Source organism: Pseudophryne corroboree, chromosome 2 (genome assembly GCF_028390025.1).
Source record: "Pseudophryne corroboree isolate aPseCor3 chromosome 2, aPseCor3.hap2, whole genome shotgun sequence".
Taxonomy (NCBI): domain Eukaryota; kingdom Metazoa; phylum Chordata; class Amphibia; order Anura; family Myobatrachidae; genus Pseudophryne; species Pseudophryne corroboree.
The window spans coordinates 136,423,391-136,440,791 of record NC_086445.1 but is presented as its reverse complement, the minus strand read 5'-3'; the positions used below and the strand labels follow the sequence as shown (position 1 = coordinate 136,440,791).

Genomic DNA, 17,401 nt, shown 5'->3' with positions numbered 1-17,401 from the left:
GCACAATTAGTTATTAGGTAACCTATATTCCTTGGTAGTAAGGGAGGGTTACATTTGGAGGCACTTAGCCGAGACGAATATATTCAGGATAAAACAATGGAAAAGTTTACTGGGGAAGATATTAGTGCTTGGTGTCAAAGGAGAAAAAAAGATCCCAAGAAATGTTTAAGTGTGGGAGGGAATTTTTCGGAATTCTCTGATGAAGAGATAGTGGAAAGGTTAGCCAGGTTATATGGAATAATTAGGCCAAGGGTTGTAGATAAATGGATGGGAGGATTGGGAAGAGTAATAGCAGTACTGATAGAAACAGAAAATGAGTTGGAAACTGATGTAATACCATTGATAGTGGTAGCAAATGAAGAGACGGGTAGGAGGTGGAATGTGATGTGGCCTAACATATGGGGGGATGAAGAAGAAGCTACTAGTGCACATATATCAGTGCCCTCTCTAGACAACCCTAATAGAGGTGAGAGGAATATTGGTGGTGAAGGGGGTGACGCTCAGGATACTGGTGCAAATGCCACAGGTGGACAGTTTGAGATCATAATGGATAGAGTGGTCACTCAGTTAGAAAGGTGGCATTATGAAGGGAGTTATAGGCGGTTACGGATTTTTTCTGGAATTTTACCTGTACCAACAGGAGAGGAGACATATGAGGCCTGGAAAGAAGCGGCGGTACAGCAAGTAGAAGAATGGCAGTGTCCAGATAAAATCAAGAGACAGAGGGTAGTAGAAAGCTTGAGAGGGCCGGCTATGGGAATTATACAAGCTGCTAGACGTAGTGATCCTAATGCTACTTTAGATACATTCTTTGAGGCATTAGATTATGCATATGGCACCCTTGAGGACGTGGGAGATCTCACCTCTAGGTTACACCACACGTTCCAGGAACCGACGGAAAAGCTGAGTGCATTCTTGATCAGGTTAGACAAGCTACTATATAAGATAGTGGATAAAGGAGGTATAGTAAGGGATGATGTGGACAGAAGTCGGATGAAACAGTTACTGCGGGGTGCTTTGACCACTGACCCAGTAGCTCAGAAATTAAGATGTTCAGGAGTTAAAGAACCCTTTCCTACCTTTAATGAACTATTAAAAGAAGTCAAACAAGAAGAGGTATTAATAGAAATGAGAGAGAAAACGGTAAAGAAGGTCAAGGTAATACAACCGGTAGTGGAAAGCAATGCATTTGAAGAGAAGATATTAAAGTTGATGGACGAACAAAGTAAGAAAATTGACAAATTCATTGCAACACAGGCTGTGAATACTTCTCCACAAATATCCGACAGTAGCCCCGTAAGAGGATTAGGTAGAGGGAGTAACAACTTTAATAGAGGATGTTTTAGATGTGGGAGAACCGGACATCGGGCTTTTGAATGCAACTTGAATAGAAATTGGAATCGAAATACTGACAATGCTTCAGGTGGTAACCAGAATACGGAAAGTTCGGGGTCGGGAAACGGACGGGGGCGGTCTGTGGGCCCCTCACAGGCCCCCTAGAGGTTAGTCACTGTGCTATGGGGAATTCCTGGAGGAGTGGAAGTCTACCAGAAGGATTGCTGGGACCTGCTCCCCTTTTGGCTGCTAATATAAATGGACGCCACTGCAAGATCTTGGTGGATAGTGGATCCCAGGTTTCTATCATTTTTGAAAATTGGTACCATGATAACATCCCTGATGTACCCATTCAGCCCTTAAGTGGATTGGTGATATGGGGTTTAAGTGTTGAAAAATACCCTTATCTAGGATATGTGCAAGTTACTCTTGAAATCAACAACAGTATAAGAGAAGAGGAAGGGATACAGATATCACTTATTGCGTTGATATGTCCAGAAGTTCCTGAAGGGAGGGATGAACCACCTGTGATTATAGGGACTAACACCCGGATATACCCTTTACTAGCTGAATGGTATGAAGGAAACGAGGAACTGTCTTCTGCACGGACTTGTTGTATTCAATCCGCTGAGAGTGTAATTGTTTCGGAAAATAAATTTGATATATGTTTCCAAGGGAGTGACATATCGTTGGAGGAAAAATCTGCTTTAATTAAGGAGCTGGAATCTAAGAACCAGGTATTCTCCATGGGAGAATGGGATCTGGGGATAGCTAATGGGGTGGAGCACAGTATCAGATTAATGGATGAGACTCCTTTCCGGGAACGATCCCGCAGGATAGCTCCTGCAGACTTTGAAGACGTGAGGCAACATCTTAAAGGACTACTTGAGAATCAAGTTATAATCGAGTCTAGAAGTCCCTACGCTTCCCCCATAGTGATTGCACGGAAAAAGAGTGGAAAAATACGAATGTGTGTAGACTACCGCACACTGAACCAAAGAACTGTTACTGATCAGTATACAGTACCAAGGATAGATGAAGCTCTGGACTGTCTCCAAGGGAGCTCTTGGTTTTCCGTGCTAGATTTAAGGAATGGGTATTACCAAATCCCCATGAAGCCAGAAGACCGTGAGAAAACTGCCTTTATATGCCCGCTAGGTTTCTTTGAATTTCTAAATATGCCTCAAGGAGTAAAAGGAGCCCCAGCTACTTTCCAAAGAACGATGGAAAGAACTGTGGGGGATATGAATTATAGGGAAGTCATTGTATATTTAGACGACATAATCGTTTTTGGAGCCACCCTGGAGGAACACAATAAACGACTCCTCAAAGTTCTGGATAGATTGATGGAAGGGGGTTTGAAATTATCCTTGGACAAATGTCGTCTTTGTCAATCCACGGTCAAATACTTAGGGCACATCGTAAGCAGAAACGGGGTTTCCACTGATCCAGAAAAAGTGGAGGCCGTTAAGAATTGGCCTAGACCAACAAAATTAAAGGAATTAAGATCTTTCCTGGGTTTTTGCGGGTACTACCGCAGGTTTGTCCCGAATTATTCCAATATAGCTAGACCATTAACTGATTTGACAAGAGGATATCCAACGTCAAATAAAAAGAAGGGACGAGAAGGGTCGTGTGAAGAGGGCCCATTGCATAAAGTAAATGATCCATTTGGAGAAAGATGGACTACCGACTGTGAGATGGCCTTTAAATTATTAAAACAAAAATTGACGAATGCTCCTGTATTAGCATATGTAGATCCTGGGTTGCCCTACGTCCTCCATATTGATGCCTCTTTAGAGGGATTAGGGGCCGTTCTGTACCAAAAACATTCCGATGGGTTGAAACCCGTATCATTTACAAGCCGAGGTTTGACTAATAGTGAAAAGCGATACCCAGCTCACAAATTGGAGTTTTTGGCATTGAAATGGAGTGTAATAGATAAATTCCATGACTACCTATATGGAGTGACGTTTGAGGTACAGACCGATAATAATCCTTTGACCTATGTCCAAACTACGGCAAAGCTGGATGCCACAGGTCACCGGTGGTTGGCTGCCTTGGCGTTATATGATTTCACGCTGAAATACAGGCCGGGTGTTAGTAACATCGATGCTGACTCCCTTTCTAGAATTCCAAACCAGCCAATAGAAAGTACAGAAGAGGAGTGGATAGAGGTACCAGCGGGAGAAATCAAAGGGATGTGTCATAAAGTGAGTTTGAAAGCATCATCTGGAAGTGAACAAGTTAGCGCTTTGGGAATGAAGTCAACAGCACTACCTCCATCATATTGCTGGATTAGTCATGTAGAGCTTGAAGATTTGCCTAAACTAAAACGCTATCAAATTCGGCAAGAGCAACAACAGGACCCCAGCATACGACACCTAATTCCCAGCAGAAGAAAGTCAGTGATTGCTCCTGAATCTTTATTAGAAGTCAAATTGTTGAAAAAACAAAAATGTAATTTGATTATGAAAGCAGGAATATTGTACCGCAGCACTAGACAAGTGAATGGGCGGAAAAGATTTCAGCTAGTATTGCCCAAGAAACACCGTACTTTAGTAATGCATGCCTTGCATGACAAGCACGGTCATCTAGGATTAGAAAAAACATTAAATCTTATAGCTGATAGATTTTACTGGCCGGGTATGGGGAAAGAAATAAAAGAATACTGCCAAAATTGTGGAAACTGTGTATTACGGAAAACATTACCATCCAGAGTAGCTCCTTTAGTGACATTTAAAAGTAAAGGGCCCATGGACTTAATCTGTATGGACTTCCTCTCTCTGGAAGTAGAAGAAGGAAAGAAGTGTAATGTATTAGTTGTAACAGACCACTTCACTCGTTATGCTCAGGCATATGTGACGCCAAATCAAAAGGCCACCACTGTAGCAAATACCTTGTGGGACAAGTTTTTTATCCATTATGGTTTGCCGAACAGGTTGCATACGGATCAAGGGAGAGATTTCGAAAGTCGACTAATAAAAGAAATGTGTTTGAGCTGTGGGATTACAAAATCTAGGACTACTCCATATCACCCTCAAGGTGATCCGCAACCCGAAAGGTTCAATAGAACCTTATTAGACATGTTAGGGACTCTGAATCCCTTAAACAAACAGCATTGGAAAAGGTATATCGACCGTCTAATACATGCGTACAATTGCACCCGAAACGAGGCCACTGGATTCTCACCTTACTATTTAATGTTTGGGAGGGAGGCTAAGCTCCCAATAGATGTATGTATGGGAACTAATGCAGGCAATGACCCTTGTGTTTCTCATTTAAAGTATGTAGCAAGACTGAGAAAAGAATTGGGGGATGCTTATGTTTTAGCTGAACGAACTGCCAATAGGTTGGGAGAAAGAAACAAGGTTCGCTATGATAGAAAAGTGCGGGATCAGGTTTTGTCTCCTGGGGACCGAGTGTTATTAAGACGACTAGGGATGCCAAAGAAATTAAAAATTTCCAATCGATGGAGAGAGGACCCTTATGTAGTGGTAGAGAAGTTTAAAGATCTTCCTGTGTATAGAATACAGCTTGAGAATGGACAGGGTGTAGTTTTGACCCATCATAGACAAAATCTACTTCCTATAGGTAGAGAAGTACGCCTAGAAGATGTTGAAAGTAAAGATGAGGTAGTACTATTTGGGAAGGAGACATCAAATAAGTTAACTGACTCATTAGGATTTGACCATGATGGTGGTTATGAGGGAGAAGATGAAGGTCAGGGCTGTTATTATAAGGATCCATATGTTGAAAAAAGAGAAGTAACTGATATAATAGACATCATGGGGCCCATTGAGTCTTTTTCAGAGATTGACCACACAATTTCTTGTATAGATCCTGTGGAATATGTCAGTGCTGCTCAAGATAAGGAGAGTAGTGGTTCAGTAGAGGGATTTGATCATTATTCCCCCTGTAGTGATATAAGCATAGAGCAAGAACCTATACATAGACCAAGAAGAACATGTCAACCTCCATCTATGCTTACTTATGATGAATTAGGAATCCCAAGCATTATACCCAGGATAATACATCATAATGCTATACTTACCTGGCCCTACTTTGAGAATTATACGAATAGTTACTAAATGAACTAATATTGTGTATATTTGTGGTGACCTAACTCAAATGCCTTTGTTTAGATCACCAGGGGGAGAGTGTAACCATATGTATATATGTATGTATGTATATATATGTATGTATGTGTATATATATATATATATATATATGGTGTGAATAATGTATATATATATATATATAATAATGATATATATTGGTGTGATATACCTATATGTGTATATAAATTAATTTATGTGGTAAAACTTGTATAAAATAGTGTCAATATAGAGAGATAGGAACTGCTGTATATAATATAGATGGACAGACATTTTTTATGGTGTTGAAGGGGTTAAATATACACTACACGGGGCACTGTGGAAGAAGCTAGGGAAGCTTCCAGAATGTCCCCGTGCTGATAGAGCAAGGACTCACGCGGGCAGAGCGGGAAAAAAGGGGGATCACGAGAGGTTAAGGGGTCGCGTGCCACTGATGGGAGAGAATATAAAAAGCGCTCCCTGTCAGCGGCAAAGGAGATGCTGATCCCCTTGTGAGTGCGCACGTCTGAGGGCTGCTTGAGGGCTGTAGACACAGCGGCCGCTGGAGCTCAGGCGTTGCGGCCGGAACAAGGCAGCCCAGGCAGCGGAGAGCGGGGCACAGAAGCGGCTGCAAGAGAGGGATACCTGGCGGTGATCTCCGGGTGCCGGGCGGAAAAGACGATGGCGGTGCGGCAGTGCTGAGGCGCTGCTGAAGTGTAAACCCCACCGTGTCCCCAGTCAAGCCTGGCAGAAGGCGGCGTAACCAGGGAAAGAAAAACTCTGGCGGCCAGTGACAGCGGAGGTAGCGGAAGAAGTGGCCGGTGCCATAGAAACACTGACGCCGGTAATAGCCACTTCTTTTCCTTGGCAGAGGCGGAGTTCAGATGCTGAAGCTCCAGTAAGCAGTGGAGGAGGTGCCTGAGGGGCCGGCTAAACAAGGAGTCGGGGGAGCGACAGCGGTGTGACGGTGTTAACAGAATCGTGAGGTGCTGTAAGTGAAAAAACTGCTACATACACTGCAATTAACACTACAGCTGTTTGAGTACACTTTGATATGCAGAATAGACTGTCGGCTTAGATTGTGGATACAATGAGTAATAGCCTCTGTAACTGTCATATGGTTATGCTCATTGGAATAGTTCGATAATATAAAAGACATAAATAGTACAGGAAAATACTGCAGGCTGTACAGTAAGTGTGGAAGATTTGAACTGTGACAGAACCGCACACTTACTATTACATAGCTTCCTGTATCCATCAGTATTTATTCAGAGAGGAGAGGTAGTGACTTTTGTGCCACACTGAATATTTATTCTTAAATGCCATATAGAGGATACGTATATATTTTCTTGAATTTAACTGTGTGGCTAGAATTGAATACCTCACAGACGTCATAGCACTGTCATAACCTTGTGGTAGTTACCAAGAATAGAGACAGTGAACACATGTAGTGTTTAGCATTCAAATATTTCTCAACAAGGACTTATGTTTAAAAGGCAGCTCTAGTATAAATCCTGCAGAATTAGAAGAGACTTACTCATTGTGGAATACAATAGGCTACAGCTTCTTTTGGGGAAAAGATTAAAATCCAAAGTTGGATCTACACCATTCCCAAGGAGACAAATACAGCTTAGGGTCGCAAAGGATATTTATGGCAACTTAATAAATTGCATCATATCACCTAAAGAGAACTTCGCAGTGAAAGCAGCTAAGATTAATGCAGCCACAGGTCACTAGCTGCTACATCAGGTAGAAACTCAGCAAGGAAAGGATACAATTGTAGCAGAGTACAGGGCATCCACTTACAAATGCTACAAGTATTTGAAATATCACAGCGGCAACAGTAGAGATTGATACAGTTATTAAGATACCAGCTGTTAGACTACATAGGACTTCAGAAAGAAAAGACAATTGTAACGGAGTGCAGGATACTTTGTGCAGACTGTTTCATAGAGATTGCCTGCTGTTCTTTATGTGGAAAACTAGTACAATTAATGAAGTGGATATCATCTATAACTCACCCTATAACTGAGTTTTGGTGTGGATTTATTTAGTATACTACACTATATAAGGAACCTTCTGCTAAAAAATAGGAAAAGAGAAATCTCATCCAAGAGAAAGCGAGTGGCTTTCTGCCCATTTAACTTTGGATGTCATACAAGGTATTTACTTGTGTACACTAATTTAAGGGCCCAGACATTGCACTTAATTTTTTGAGTACCCGGGTCACTCTTTTACTAATATTACTGTAATTTTTGTGTATTGCATGCAAAACAAATTGTATAGGCGTTAGAAGGGGGAAATAGTGGGACAAGATGGGAATGTAATTTGTTTTACTATGTTGGTAAGAAATGTTTGCCTTCAAATACTCTTTTGTGACAAATAAATGCATGTACTTATACTTACCAAGTCTGTTGAGGTGAATTGGAATCTCATCCGTAGACCTGAAACGCAAGCAAAAGAACAGGTAAAACATTAGTGGTGTGGGGTTTAATTAAGGGAGTGCACTTGAACACAGGGATTGGGGGAGGCTTACCCAGGCAAGCCTTATTAAACAATTGGTCTGGGTGGAGGCACAATTAGTTATTAGGTAACCTATATTCCTTGGTAGTAAGGGAGGGTTACATAATATTATATAGGAGGAGTACAGTGCAGAGTTTTGCTGACCAGTGACCACCAGTATATAATATATAGCATTACGGTACAGTAGGCCACTGCTGTACCTACCTCTGTGTCGTCAAGTATACTATCCATCTACATTCTATACCTGTGGTGCATTTTAGTTTTGCAGTTTGCTGACACAGTGACCACCAGTATATATAGCAGTACGGTACGGAAGGCCACTGCTGTACCTACCTCTGTGTCGTCAAGTATACTATCCATCTACATTCTATACCTGTGGTGCATTTTAGTTTTGCAGTTTGCTGACACAGTGACCACCAGTATATATAGCAGTATGGTACGGAAGGCTACTGCTGTACCTACCTCTATGTCGTCAAGTATACTATCCATCTAGATTCTATACCTGTGGTGCATTTCAGTTGTGCAGTTTGCTGACACAGTGACCACCAGTATATATAGCAGTACGGTACGGAAGGCCACTGCTGTACCTACCTCTGTGTCGTCAAGTATACTATCCATCTACATTCTATACCTGTGGTGCATTTTAGTTTTGCAGTTTGCTGACACAGTGACCACCAGTATATATAGCAGTACGGTACGGAAGGCCACTGCTGTACCTACCTCTGTGTCGTCAAGTATACTATCCATCTACATTCTATACCTGTGGTGCATTTTAGTTTTGCAGTTTGCTGACACAGTGACCACCAGTATATATAGCAGTACGGTACGGAAGGCCACTGCTGTACCTACCTCTGTGTCGTCAAGTATACTATCCATCTACATTCTATACCTGTGGTGCATTTTAGTTGTGCAGTTTGCTGACACAGTGACCACCAGTATATATAGCAGTACGGTACGGAAGGCCACTGCTGTACCTACCTCTGTGTCGTCAAGTATACTATCCATCTGCATTCTATACCTGTGGTGCATTTCAGTTGTGCAGTTTGCTGACACAGTGACCACCAGTATATATAGCAGTACGGTACGGAAGGCCACTGCTGTACCTACCTCTGTGTCGTCAAGTATACTATCCATCTACATTCTATACCTGTGGTGCATTTTAGTTTTGCAGTTTGCTGACACAGTGACCACCAGTATATATAGCAGTACGGTACGGAAGGTACGGAAGGCTCTACCTACCTCTGTGTCGTCAAGTATACTATCCATCTACATTCTATACCTGTGGTGCATTTTAGTTTTGCAGTTTGCTGACACAGTGACCACCAGTATATATAGCAGTACGGTACGGAAGGCCACTGCTGTACCTACCTCTGTGTCGTCAAGTATACTATCCATCTACATTCTATATCTGTGGTGCATTTCAGTTGTGCGCAGTATATATAGTAGTAGGCCATTGCTATTGATACTGGCATATAATTCCACACATTAAAAAATGGAGAACAAAAATGTGGAGGGTAAAATAGGGAAAGATCAAGATCCACTTCCACCTCGTGCTGAAACTGCTGCCACTAGTCATGGCCGAGACGATGAAATGCCATCAACGTCGTCTGCCAAGGCCGATGCCCAATGTCATAGTAGAGAGCATGTAAAATCCAAAAAACAAAAGTTCAGTAAAATGACCCAAAAATCAAAATTAAAAGCGTCTGATGAGAAGCGAAAACTTGCCAATATGCCATTTACGACACGGAGTGGCAAGGAACGGCTGAGGCCCTGGCCTATGTTCATGGCTAGTGGTTCAGATTCACATGAGGATGGAAGCACTCATCCTCTCGCTAGAAAAATGAAAAGACTTAAGCTGGCAAAAGCACAGCAAAGAACGGTGTGTTCTTCTAAATCACAAATCCCCAAGGAGAGTCCAATTGTGTCGGTTGCGATGCCTGACCTTCCCAACACTGGACTGGAAGAGCTTGCGCCTTCCACCATTTGCAAGCCCCCTGCAAGTGCTGGAAGGAGCACCCGCAGTCCAGTTCCTGATAGTAAAATTGAAGATGTCACTGTTGAAGTACACCAGGATGAGGATATGGGTGTTGCTGCCGCTGGGGAGGAAATTGACAAGGAGGATTCTGATGGTGAGGTGGTTTGTTTAAGTCAGGCACCCGGGGAGACACCTGTTGTCCGTGGGACGAATATGGCCATTGACATGCCTGGTCAAAATACAAAAAAAAAATCAGCTCTTCGGTGTGGAATTATTTCAACACAAATGCGGACAACAGGTGTCAAGCCGTGTGTTGCCTTTGTCAAGCTGTAATAAGTAGGGGTAAGGACGTTAACCACCTAGGAACATCCTCCCTTATACGTCACCTGGACCGCATTCATCAGAAGTCAGTGACAAGTTCAAAAACTTTGGGTGACAGCGGAAGGAGTCCACTGACAACTAAATCCCTTCCTCTTGTAACCAAGATCCTGCAAACCACACCACCAACTCCCTCAGTGTCAATTTCCTCCTTACACAGGAAAGCCAATAGTCCTGCAGGCCATGTCACTGTCAAGTCTGACGAGTCCTCTCCTGCCTGGGATTCCTCCGATGCATCCTTGAGTGTAACGCCTACTGCTGCTGGTGCTGCTGTTGTTGCTGCTGGGAGTCGATCGTCATCCCAGAGGGGAAGTCGGAAGACCACTTGTACTACTTCCAGTAAGCAATTGACTGTCCAACAGTCCTTTGCGAGGAAGATTAAATATCACAGCAGTCATCCTGCTGCAAAGCAGATAACTCAGGCCTTGGCAGCCTGGGCGGTGAGAAACGTGGTTCCGGTATCCACCGTAAATTCAGAGGCAACTAGAGAATTGATTGAGGTACTGTGTCCCCGGTACCAAATACCATCTAGGTTCCATTTCTCTAGGCAGGCGATACTGAAAATGTACACAGACGTCAGAAAAAGAATCACCAGTGTCCTAAAAAATGCAGTTGTACCCAATGTCCACTTAACCACGGACATGTGGATAAGTGGAGCAGGGCAGACTCAGGACTATATGACTGTGACAGCCCACTGGGTAGATGTATTGCCTCCCACAGCAAGAACAGCAGCGGCGGCACCAGTAGCAGCATCTCGCAAACGCCAACTCGTTCCTAGGCAGGCTACGCTTTGTATCACCGCTTTCCATAAGAGGCACACAGCTGACAACCTCTTACGGAAACTGAGGAACATCATCGCAGAATGGCTTACCCCAATTGGACTCTCCTGGGGATTTGTGACATCGGACAACGCCAGCAATATTGTGCGTGCATTACATCTGGGCAAATTCCAGCACGTCCCATGTTTTGCACATACATTGAATTTGGTGGTGCAGAATTATTTAAAAAACGACAGGGGCGTGCAAGAGATGCTGTCGGTGGCCCGAAGAATTGCGGGCCACTTTCAGCATTCAGCCACCGCGTGCCAAAGACTGGAGCACCACCAAACATTCCTGAACCTGCCCTGCCATCATCTGAAGCAAGAGGTGGTAACGAGGTGGAATTCAACCCTCTATATGCTTCAGAGGATGGAGGAGCAGCAAAAGGCCATTCAAGCCTATACATCTGCCCACGATATAGGCAAAGGAGGGGGAATGCACCTGACTCAAGCGCAGTGGAGAATGATTTCAAAGTTGTGCAAGGTTCTGCAACCCTTTGAACTTGCCACACGTGAAGTCAGTTCAGATACTGCCAGTCTGAGTCAGGTCATTCCCCTCATCAGGCTTTTGCAGAAGAAGCTGGAGACATTGAAGGAGGAGCCAAAACAGAGCGATTCCGCTAGGCATGTGGGACTTGTGGATGGAGCCCTTCATTCGCTTAACCAGGATTCACGGGTGGTCAATCTGTTGAAATCAGAGCACTACATTTTGGCGACCGTGCTCGATCCTAGATTTAAAACCTACATTGTATCTCTCTTTCCGGCAGACACAAGTCTGCAGAGGTTCAAAGACCTGCTGGTGAGAAAATTGTCAAGTCAAGCGGAACGTGACCCGTCAACATCTCCTCCTTCACATTCTCCCGCAACTGGGGGTGCGAGGAAAAGGCTAAGAATTCCGAGCCCACCCGCTGGCAGTGATGCAGGGCAGTCTGGAGCGAGTGCTGACATCTGGTCCGGACTGAAGGACCTGCCAACGATTACTGACATGTCGTCTACTGTCACTGCATATGATTCTCTCACCATTGAAAGAATGGTGGAGGATTATATGAGTGACCGCATCAAAGTAGGCACGTCAGACAGTCCGTACGTATACTGGCAGGAAAAAGAGGCAATTTGGAGGCCCTTGCACAAACTGGCTTTATTTTACCTAAGTTGCCCTCCCTCCAGTGTGTACTCCGAAAGAGTGTTTAGTGCAGCCGCTCACCTTGTCAGCAATCGGCGTACGAGGTTACTTCCAGAAAATGTGGAGAAGATGATGTTCATCAAAATGAATTATAATCAATTCCTCCGTGGAGACATTCACCAGCAGCAATTGCCTCCAGAAAGTACACAGGGACCTGAGATGGTGGATTCCAGTGGGGACGAATTAATAATCTGTGAGGAGGGGGATGTACACAGTGAAAGGGGCGAGGAATCGGAGGATGATGATGAGGTGGACATCTTGCCTCTGTAGAGCCAGTTTGTGCAAGGAGAGGGGGGCCCAAACCAACCAGTCATTTCAGTCACAGTCATGTGGCAGACCCTGTCGCTGAAATGATGGGTTCGTTAAAGTGTGCATGTCCTGTTTATACAACATAAGGGTGGGTGGGAGGGCCCAAGGACAATTCCATCTTGCACCTCTTTTTTCTTTCATTTTTCTTTGCATCATATGCTGTTTGAGGACTATTTTTTTGAAGTGCCATCCTGTCTGACACTGCAATGCCACTCCTAGATGGGCCAGGTGTTTGTGTCGGCCACTTGGGTCGCTTAGCTTAGTCACACAGCTACCTCATTGCGCCTCTTTTTTTTCTTTGCATCATGTGCTGTTTGGGGACAATTTTTTTAATCTGCCATCCTGTCTGACACTGCAGTGCCACTCCTAGATGGGCCAGGTGTTTGTGTCGGCCACTTGGGTCGCTTAGCTTAGTCACACAGCTACCTCATTGCGCCTCTTTTTTTTCTTTGCATCATGTGCTGTTTGGGGACAATTTTTTTGAAGTGCCATCCTGCCTGACACTGCAGTGCCACTCCTAGATGGGCCAGGTGTTTGTGTCGGCCACTTGTGTCACTTAGCTTAGCCATCCAGCGACCTCGGTGCAAATTTTAGGACTAAAAATAATATTGTGAGGTGTGAGGTGTTCAGAATAGACTGGAAATGAGTGTAAATTATGGTTATTGAGGTTAATAATACTATGGGATCAAAATGACCCCCAAATTCTATGATTTAAGCTGTTTTTTAGGGTTTTTTGTAAAAAAACACCCGAATCCAAAACACACCCGAATCCGACAAAAAATTTTCGGTGAGGTTTTGCCAAAACGCGTCCGAATCCAAAACACGGCCGCGGAACCGAATCCAAAACCAAAACACAAAACCCGAAAAATGTCCGGTGCACATCACTAGTAATGAGGTGTTCATCCAGGGCTGGTGCCCAGCACATGCAGTGTACCTGGCACAGCCCAATAATTGGGGCATGGTTCAAGTAATTGGGACATGGTTTCACCAAGGTGCACAGTTACTTGCTCTTTCTAACTTTGGGCCTAATTCAGACCTGTTCGCTCACTAGTGCTTTTTTGCAGTCCGGCGTTTGCATAGTCGCCGCCCATAGGGGAGTATATTTTCGCTTTACAAGTGTGTGAACACATATGTAGCGGAGCTGTACAATCAGATTTTGTGCAGTCTCTGAGTAGCCCAGGACTTACTCAGCCGCTGCGATCACTTCAGCCTGTCCGGGACTGGAATTGACGCCAGGAACCCTCCCTGCAAACGCATGGACACACCTGCATTTTTCCAACCACTCCCAGAAAACGGTCAGTTGACACCCACAAACACCCTCTTCCTGTCAATCTCCTTGCGAACGCCCGTGCGAATGGATTCTTCGCACAAACCATTGCTGTGCAGTGATCTGCTTTGTACCCGTGCGACGCACATGCACAGTTTAGACCTGATCACCCGCTGTACGAAAACACAGCCTAGCGATCAGGTCTGAATTACGTCCTTTATTCCCAAATCAGAATCATGCTCTCTCTCTCTCTCTCTCTCTCTCTCTCTCTCTCTCTCTCTCTCTCTATATATATATATATATATATATATATATATCAGTATAATAAATCCATATTCAGTTTAATATGCTATTTTCCTAATCTGACCCTTTGGTAACAGTAAAAGACAGAACAGTTCTAGATCTTAAATATATTAGTCAGCTTAAGGCAATTTTAGTAATATTACAGAAAAAAGATACCATTGAAGAAGTACATTTTGATAAAGAACATTAAGACACGTGGGCCAGGTTTCAAGCCTCAGGGATACAAGTACATATCAAAATTATACAGTGAACAAAGACAGGAATTCATCATACTGACACACGGTAAGAAATGCAGATCCCGAACAGACATCTCATCCTTCACCTGGTTTAGAGTCAGAAGCTATTAAAGGGAGAGTACTGTGTCTTGAAGAACTTGGCCCAGAAGCTGTAGTTTCTCTTAGAATTAGACCTTGATATGTCATTAATGACTTTAAGGTCTCTTCCATTAGAGATTATGCTCTAAGATAAGTAGGGTTCCCCTAACCCAGTGGTGTGCAAACTGGGTACCCTGCAAGCAAAACACAGGTGCCATGGGGGAGCGACGGTGCCACCCCAAGTCCAAGGGCAGCAGCACTGTTCACACACGCCTAGTTACAGCCCTGTGTATGGTATATATGTGTATGTTCATACATTTGTGTGATTGTATGATTGCAGATTTTCTTAGCTTGTTTTTGAAAGGTTGTTCATGATGCATGTTTGAGATGATGCTGTATTATTTTGTGGTGGATGTTGAAGCATTAATCTGTGGCAGATCCCGGCAGTCATAATCCCGGTGCTGGATTTCCGACACTGCTCGGAATGCCATAGCCGGCATCCCACCTACAATCACAGTGCTGAAATCCCGACCGCTGGGATCCCGAATGAAAGTTTGCCGGGACGCCTCAGGGGGTTAGGTTTAGGCTGTGGGGAGGGGGGTTAAGTTTAGGCACCTCCGGGAAGGGTTAGGGTGTGTGGGGGAGGGTTAGGTTTAGGCTGCGGGAAGGGGAGGTTAGGTTTAGGCAGCATTGGGGAGGAGGGTTGGGATTAGGTTGTGGGGGGGGGTTAGGATTAGGCTAAGAAGGGAGGGCTAGGGAGGCATTGGGGAAAGGTAAGTATACTTACATTGCACCTGTCGGGATTCTCACCATCTGGGTGCCGCAGTCGGTATTCTGACCGCCGGTATGTCAGACCCAACCCATCTGTGACTTTGTGCATCTCTCCACATCTCTATGCCATTTCTTCTCATAATTGTCCCTTTTCTCCCTCACAATTATAATTTCTCCCTACCATCATCATTCGCTTCCCCCTTTAAGCTCTTCCCTCAAACCCTTTCCATCAACTAACCCTTCATCAATGCTCTTTTCTACCCCTCCTTCCAGTGGTGGGATTCAAATAAATTAACAACCGGTTCTATGTCCTAATGACCATTTTAAGTATACCGAAAGGTATTTTAATAATTCATGCAATACTCAAATAACACCCATTATGCGTTATGCCACACACTGTAATGCCAATTACATATTATGATACACACAGTTATGGTCCTGACACCATTTTATGCCCACACACAATAATGCCACTTACATTGCCTGGGGTCTCCTGTGCATTGCCAGGGGTTTCATGCGCGTTGCTAGGGGTCTCCTGTGCGTTGCCAGGGGTTTCATGCATGTTGCTAGGTGTCTCCTGTGCGTTGCCAGGGGTTTCATGCGCGTTGCTAGGGGTCTCCTGTGCGTTGTCAGGGGTTTTCTGCGTGTTGCCAGGTATCTCCTGGCCGCTGCCCCAGTAAAGTTGAGAAGGGTGGGTGCGGACTTCAGTGGTTACTGCTAGCCCCCGCAGCCCCCGCAGTAGATTGTGACGCGCTGGGGGCTGCGGAAGCGCTTCTGTACCATAGCAGTCACAGCAGTGTAAAAAAACACCCTCTTAAAATGCCCGATGCAGAGGAGACAGGCGCTAGAGGTCAAATGTGACCTCTAGCATCTGTCTCTTCCTTGGCGGCGGCCATTTTTGGTTGTTTTTTTTTACATTGCTATGGTACAGAAGCACTTCCGCAGCCCCCAGTGCGTCTCAATCTACTGCGGGGGCAGCGGCGGCTAGCGCTACTGGGGCAGCGGCAGGTTCCATGGGTGCTCCTCACGGTCCATGGGTGCTCGGGCCTAGGAGCACCCACGCAATTAGCAACCGGTTCTAAGAACCATACTCAACTTTAGGTATCAGTTCTGAAGAACCGGTGCGAACCGGCTGAATCCCACCACTGCCTCCTTCATTCATTACTTGTACCTTCATCAGCCCCTTTCACCATACCTTCTTCTATCAACCCTTCCCCCTTCATCATGATTCAGTTCTAATCATTTTTAGTGGCCCTGTAAAAAAGCAGATAAGGCTAATTTGTCAATCACACCACCCTTAAGTTGGGTACATACAGGAGTAATGTGTACATGGGTGATTACACGCTCCCAATGTCGCTAGCGACGGACGCTAGGTTGATGTGCTGTGATATTGCTAGTGATCTTGTTTATGCTAATGGAGGACGGAACATTCATTAAAGTCGTTCCAGTGTGTACACAGAATCTGGGCTCATGGGCATTTTTTCTGATGTCGGAACTAATGCCTGTTGTTTCAGTGTGTATCCAGCTGAACAGTACACATTTATAGATATGTATGCGATACAGTATGTATGGCTCCACATTTACATGTATGCAACTGCTTTTCACTATCTCATACACTAATAACCACATTTAGGGGCTAATTCAGGACGGATCACAAATCGCGATCCGGGGGGGAGGCGAACCCGTCATGCGGCAGACTTATCGGTCTTGGAAGCTGGCTGACGGGCCGCCCGGGCTCTTTTGGGCTTTGGCTTACAAGGTTTGGAAGTGCGGGCCTGCTTGTTGTACGCCTGACCTTTTGTTTTACCTGAAGGACGAAAGGGCGAAAGGAAGTACCTTTAGCCTTCGACACAGAAGGAGCGGTACTTGGCAGATAGGCAGTTTTGGCAGTAGCCAAGTCAGCCACTATCTTATTTAAGTCCTCCCCAAACAGAATATCTCCCTTGAAAGGGAGTACCTCCAGGGTTTTTCTAGAGTCCAGATCCACAGACCAGGATCTCAGCCACAATATCCGGCGAGCCAGGACTGACGTAGTAGAGGCCTTGGCTGCTAGGATACCGGCATCAGAAGCCGCCTCTTTAATATAACGAGAAGCTGTGACAATATATGACAAGCATTGTCTAGCATGG

At 44.7% G+C, this 17,401-nt stretch overlaps 1 protein-coding gene across 1 annotated transcript; it reads left to right on the top strand.

Annotated features, from left to right (window-relative positions):
• Window positions 1-96: 96 nt before the first annotated feature.
• Window positions 97-1,500, top strand: LOC134990607 (paraneoplastic antigen Ma1 homolog). Its single transcript, XM_063950706.1, has one exon. It carries the CDS (start codon window positions 97-99, stop codon window positions 1,498-1,500), a length of 1,404 nt encoding a protein of 467 aa, XP_063806776.1.
• Window positions 1,501-17,401: the final 15,901 nt, after the last annotated feature.